The 6586-nt window shown below is 36.9% G+C and overlaps 1 protein-coding gene across 2 annotated transcripts in view; it reads left to right on the top strand.

Moving 5' to 3' along the window:
* Positions 1 to 6586, top strand: part of SIN3A (SIN3 transcription regulator family member A) — a 66235-nt gene that overhangs the window by 20295 nt on the left and 39354 nt on the right. For both annotated transcript variants that reach the window (XM_012640581.1, XM_012640582.1), the window contains exon 3: positions 4284 to 4460. In XM_012640581.1, coding sequence (XP_012496035.1) covers positions 4284 to 4460 — 177 coding nt within the window. The remainder of the gene's footprint in view (positions 1 to 4283; positions 4461 to 6586) is intronic.

Raw genomic sequence — 6586 nt, forward strand, 5'->3', positions numbered from 1 at the left:
CTCTGATGCCCACATGGTCAAAAATCCACATGTAATTTTTGACTCTCCAAAAACTTAACTGCTAATAGCCTATTCTTGACCAGAAGCCTTACAAACAACGTAGTCTTTTCACACATATTTACTATATTGTGTGTATTATATTAATACTCTGTATTCTTACAATAAAGTAAGGTAGAAAAAAGAAAATGTTATTAAGAAAATCATAAAGAAGAGAAAATATATTTACCATTCATTAAATGGAAGTGGATCGTCATGAAGGTCTTTATCTCAGGGTGACAGAGGTGGAAGAAAATCCATGTATAAGTGGACCCTTGTGTCTCAAACCTGTGTTGTTCAAGGGTCAACTATACTTGGCTTATATTCTGGTGCAAGTTCCTTTTCTTTTTTTGTAGACCAGTCAGCAGGTTTGAGGATACAAGAGGAAGAATTTCTCAGGATGTAGGAGAGGGATTGCTGGGTCTTAGGGTATATGCATCTTTAGCAGGGCCAAACAATGCTAAATTGCTTTTTAAAAGTGTACTAATTTAAATTTCCACAAGCATTGTATATTCCTGTTGTTCCACATCCTGATCAGTACTCATCATTCATCTGTTGCCTTTCACTTTGTTTTGTAGAAATAGAAGAAATTTGTTTTTTGTCCTTTTTTATTATGAAAGTAATATATCACCATGGACTTTTCTATAAAAAGGAAAATGACTTTTTCCTCTGACCCTTCAGATTTTCTCCCGCTGGTACCCAAAATTTTGTGTACGTATACAAGCATATCTACATCAGCCTACCTAGTTATCTAAATCCACTTTTCCTTTTTCTTTTTCTTCTTCTTTTTTTTTTTGAGACAGAGTCTCAGTCTGTCGCCTGGGCGTCATCACAGCTCACAGCAACCTCCAACTGCCGTGTCAAGTGATTGTCCTGCCTCAGCCTCCTGAGTAGCTGGGACTATAGGTGCGCACCACCGTGCCCGGCTGATTTTTCTGTTTTTTGTACAGATAGGGTCTCGCTCTTGCTCAGGCTGGTCTCGAACTCCTGAGCTCAACCAATCCTCCCGCCTCGGCCTCCCAGAGTGCTAGGATTATAGGCGTGAGCCACCACGCCCGGCCATAAAAGTGTACTAATTTAAATTTCCACAAGCATTGTATATTCCTGTTGTTCCACATCCTGATCAATACTCATCATTCATCTGTTGCCTTTCACTTTGTTTTGTAGAAATAGAAGAAATTTGTTTTTTGTCCTTTTTTATTATGAAAGTAATATATCACCATGGACTTTTCTATAAAAAGGAAAATGACTTTTTTCTCTGACCCTTCAGATTTTCTCCCACTGGTACCCAAAATTTTGTGTACATATACAAGCATATCTACATCAGCCTACCTAGTTATCTAAACCCACTTTTCCTTTTTCTTTTTCTTCTTCTTCTTTTTTTTTTTTTTGAGACAGATCTGTCGCCTGGGCTAGAGTGCTGTGGTGTCATCACAGCTCACAGCAACCTCCAACTGCCGTGTCAAGTGATTGTCCTGCCTCAGCCTCCTGAGTAGCTGGGACTATAGGTGCGCACCACCGTGCCCGGCTGATTTTTCTGTTTTTTGTAGCAACAGAGTCTCGCTCTTCCTCAGGCTCACTTTTCTTTTTATAAAATTTGGATTTTATAGTACTTACTGTTCTGCTGTTTGTTCTTTTCACTTAATATATAGTGGACACCTTTCCACTTGAACATATATATGGATAGGTTCAAGTAATTTAAAAAATAAAATGACTGCACTGTTTTTAAGAGTTGCATGTATAATATTCCCCTCCAGATCAGTCTGAAGCATAACTTACTTAACTAATTTGGGGAGGCCTTCTTCAGCCTCACTTTTTAGCAACCTGTAAAAATGTATGAACGGTACTGGGAATATAAACTGGCGTGATCTTTCTTGAGAGCAATTTGGCAGTTTGTGTCAGATTCTTTAGTTACTCTTTGACCTGGCAATTCCATTTCTAGGAATTTATTGTAAGACTACAAAGAAGAGGGAAACCTGGGTGAGGTAGGAAATGGTAGTTCCTTAGGTGTCACTCTTCTTCAGGAGTTTGCCTTGAAGCAGTGTGATGCCCTGGTACGCGCTGAGACAGCAGTTAGACGAAGACTGCTAATAGATTGAATCTTTAAGTTGGGACTTGAGAGGAAGAAAAATTGATTGTTTTCCTTTGGTGATTACTTTTATTAATATTATCTGAACAGGTTTCCTACACATGAGATAGTTAAGATCTCTTCCTACTGGAAACTGTAATGTGCTTGTATAAACGAAGCATCTCGAATGTTTATAAACTCCATTTAAGTTTTGTGAAAGCCTGTGGACTTGTAAAACCTGTAAAAACATACATATTGGAATATAGAAGCTCAGAATAATAATCCGTTTTATGAGAGCTACATTAGCGCTTTTAAAATTATCTAAGTAATTTCTTTTTACTCTTCATATATTTTGTGTCATTTCTGTGTATTTATGCATAGTCACTTTATTTCTCCTTCCTCCCCCTTCCCTTCCCCTTCTAGGGTACTTTTTTATAAACTTGTGAGGATTTAAAGAAATTTTTATTTGTTTGTTTGTTTTTTCTAGAGATAAGGTCTTGCTCTGTTGCCCAGACTACAGTGCAGTGGTGTGATCTCAGCTCACTGCAGCCTGGAACTCCTGGGTTCCAGTGATTCTCCTGTATCAGCCTCCTGAAGCTCTGAGATTATAGGCCTAAGCCACTGAGCCCAGCCCTTTTATAAGTTGTCGTGCACAATTTATATTACTTAGAGAAATAGAGTTTCATGGGTTTTGTTTCCTTATTTTGGAGCTGGGACAATCAGGTATATTGTCATTTGTTGTCTTCTGTAGTTACTAATAGTTCCGTAAAAGGAAATAGAAAAGCTCTGAAATTTTTATATAGCATTTCTTGCAATAGAAATGAAGGGGAAGGGACTTATGCTTTTATATCACCCTGAAATTTTTAAGAGGACAAGAGAGAGAAAGAGAATAGAAAAGATATGTTTGGGCTCAAACCACCATCAACTTAGAAAAAAATTTTGTTTTACTTTAGGAGTGATACTTGGAGCTGGGTATGGTGGCACACCCCTGTAATCTCAGCACTTTGGGAGGCCAGGCCAAGGTGGGTGGAGTTCAACACCAGCCTGGGCAATATAGTAAGACACCATCTCTACAGAGAAATAAAAAAAATAATACTTGGTCATTGTAGCAAATAAAGATAAGCAAAATAAATAAATAAAACCAAGAAAAAGTCTTTCCTAATTCTACTACCACAAGATTAAATGGTAACATTTTGCTATATATTCATTGTCTAGGGTTTAAAATCTTTTGATTTTATCATACACTGCATTGTACTGTGTTTTTAAAAATTATTTAAAAGTTTAAATCTACATGCAGTACATGAATACATTCAACTTATGGGTTATGAACATTTTGTTAAAATATATATGTGTCTGTATCAGTGCTATTCAAAGTGTGGTTTATAAATGGCTGGTCTGTATATTTTGTTACTAGTGTGTAATGAAATAATTACAGAATTGAGAGTGTTTAGAAACTTTGTACTGATTGGACATCGTAATTTTCTATCTGTAAAATCCAATAATGAAAATGATGGGTTTAAGTGGGTTTTTTTTTTTCACTTTTTTAGTAATTTACTTTTATTGTATTTTATACAAGTTCTGGACCATGGTGGATTGGAATTTAAGAAAAAGAAAAACTGAAGAGCTGGGTGTGGTGGCTCACACCTGTAATCCGAGCTACTTGGGGAAGCTGAGGTGGGAGGATCACTTGAGGCCAGGAGTTGGAGACCAGCCTGGGCAACATCGTGAGACCCTGTCTCTTAAAAAAATTAAAACAATAACAACAGTAAAAAACCAGCTGAATGCAGTGGCACATACCTCTAGTCCTAGGCTACTTGGGAGGCTGAGGAGGGAGGATCACTTGAGGCCAGGAGTTCAATACCAGCCTAATGATATAACAAGACCTTGACTCAAGGAAAAAAAAACCAAAACCAGATAAATGGGTCCTTCATCACAGATAATTTGAGATGCACAAAGCTGTATCATTTTTAATAGCTACAGAGAATTCTGTTGTAACATGGGTGGGGTATAATTTATTTTACCAGTTCCCTTTTGTGGGAGATTTGGGTTTCTAATTAATTATCTTTGTGCATGCAAAGATACACATGCATGCTTTGTGCATTTGTGTTATTTCTCTAGACACATTTGGGAAAGAATGCACAAGCCTTGATGTTTCTTGTTTGCATTTTGTCCACCCCAGGTTTCAGCTGTGCCACAGAGCTCTGGCAGTCATGGGCCCACTATAGCAGCGGTTCATAGCAGCCATCATCATCCAACAGCTGTGCAGCCCCATGGAGGCCAGGTGGTCCAGAGCCATGCTCATCCAGCTCCACCAGTTGCACCAGTGCAGGGACAGCAGCAGTTTCAAAGGCTCAAGGTGGTGTTTAGTTCCTTTTCTTGGGTCAAAAAGTTTATTTTTAGCAGGAAACAGCAAGTTTATCTTTAGCAGCATGTTAGTGCCAGTGTTACAACTTTTAACTTGAGAGATGGGTGAATCACAAGAAGTTCTACTTTGTTATTGTTTTGTGAAATCTGGTTGTATTTCCCATCTTGGTACTAGTGCTTTATCCAGGGAAGAATATACTAAAGAAATGTTTGTGGAATGTATGAATGTGTAGTGTTCCATTGTTATCAGGATTGAGGGGCTATTTTCATACAAAATGAACCTTAAAGTTCATTTTTTGGATACTTGCTTTTAAAGTCTCCATTCTTAGCATTGTATACGTTTTATTGAGCACTGACTCACATGATTGGCTATAGGCATGTACAATAAATTACCTCTGTGATATATTTTACAGTTTAGTCTTTTTATTCCTGTTTATGAATAGCCGAATTGGCTGGCATCCTCAAGTCCATCCTTAGTAAAAAATATGCTCCTTTTTTGGGGAAGCTTTATGAAGTTTGGGGAAAACTGTAAGTGTGAATGAAGTGTCAGTGTTTTCTCCTGAGTTTCTGTGGTAGGTTTTTGGTGCTTTGAAATTCATGAGGTATTGTGGCAAAATGAAGGTTATGTGTTCTCAATTAATCTTGTCTCTTTTGTTACTTTTCAAAATGTATGATTATTACAAGTGTTCCAGGTTTCAATTTTTCTAAATACATATAATTTAAAATTGAGTGCACTAAATATAAATGAAGTAACTGTAACAAAAGAAGATGTTAGATCATTATTTGGTCACATCAGCCTAATTATATCCAGTTGCTTGCAGCTAGGAATGAACAATGTACCATTGAAGGACATATCCATGTGTAGCAAATATTTTTACTTTCTGTTTTCCCTGATACTTAGTTCTCCCTGACCCTTGCCCTCATTGGTTTGGGTTCTTAGGAACTTGTTTAATATTGGCCTAAGGACATCGAATGCTATATAAATATCATAGAGCATACCAAAACTAGACTATTTATAGGAATTTTGCCAAACTTACTGTCTATATTGGCTTAAATAATACTGACTAAAGCATACATAGTCTTTAAAGAGAGTGCAAATCATCCAGGCCTGAAACTTCATTCTGGATTATGTCTTTGGGAAAATTTAAATTAGCAATGTTGGGTTTTTTTAAAAACATTTTTGTTCTCTGCTTGTAGAGTGATGGCTATGTACCAAAATGTATTACTGCTATAGGCTTAGTACTGCACCAAGTTCTTAAAATACTTTTTTAAAAACTTGGTTGGGCGTGATTTAATTCCGTGTTAATCCTGTATTCCGCAGTTAATACCTTAATGTTGCAAAAAAGCTTATAAACTTGTTTGTTAAACTAACAAAAACACATTTATTTCTGTAGCCTTTTTCAACCAAACCTATCAAAGCACAATACCTATTTTACTCACCTTTCTCACAGGAGTCTTGGGTATAAGTATATGGATTGTGCTTTGTCTTACAGAAACTGGCAAGGAAACAAGGAAGGGCTTTGGATTTTGGGTTATAGAGTGAGTCGTGGGTAGAGTTAGGATTACTTGCTCTATTCTTTTAGTTACAAGCTCTTGCCTGTATTCCTAAATAAAATAACTTGTTGAATTTCCTTCCTAATAAGAAGAGGCAGGATGCTTCTGTGTCTTCATGTAATTTAAGTCAGTATTCCCACATTACCTGCCATTTTTGGATCAGTCCTAAAATGCTTTACAAGTGTTTGAATCAACTTCAATAAATCATTTATATTCTATAATAAGGAAATATCCCATGAGAATGCTTGCTTACATTAATTATTTCAAGCATCAACATTGTCTGTACTTTTTGTATGTCTTTGGCTGATTGGTGACAAGAAGGAATTTGAGTAATTAATTTGAGGCATGTTTGGTGTGATTTAGTTTATTTGTTGAATGCCAGCAGTGCTGATATTTGGAACATATTTAGCAAGTTCTCTTGTGTTTGCTAAATGCTTATGTTTGTCTCCCCCAGCAAGATCACAGACTTCAGGAGGTTCAGGACCTCAGTAATAAATTTCTGGTAAAGTGAGCCAGGAAAATTCATCAGCAGAGTCCAAGGGTGCTTCCCAAGTGCTTCCTTAA

The sequence above is a fragment of the Propithecus coquereli genome, unplaced genomic scaffold (genome assembly GCF_000956105.1).
Source record: "Propithecus coquereli isolate 6110/MARCELLA unplaced genomic scaffold, Pcoq_1.0 Scaffold155, whole genome shotgun sequence".
NCBI classification, from domain to species: domain Eukaryota; kingdom Metazoa; phylum Chordata; class Mammalia; order Primates; family Indriidae; genus Propithecus; species Propithecus coquereli.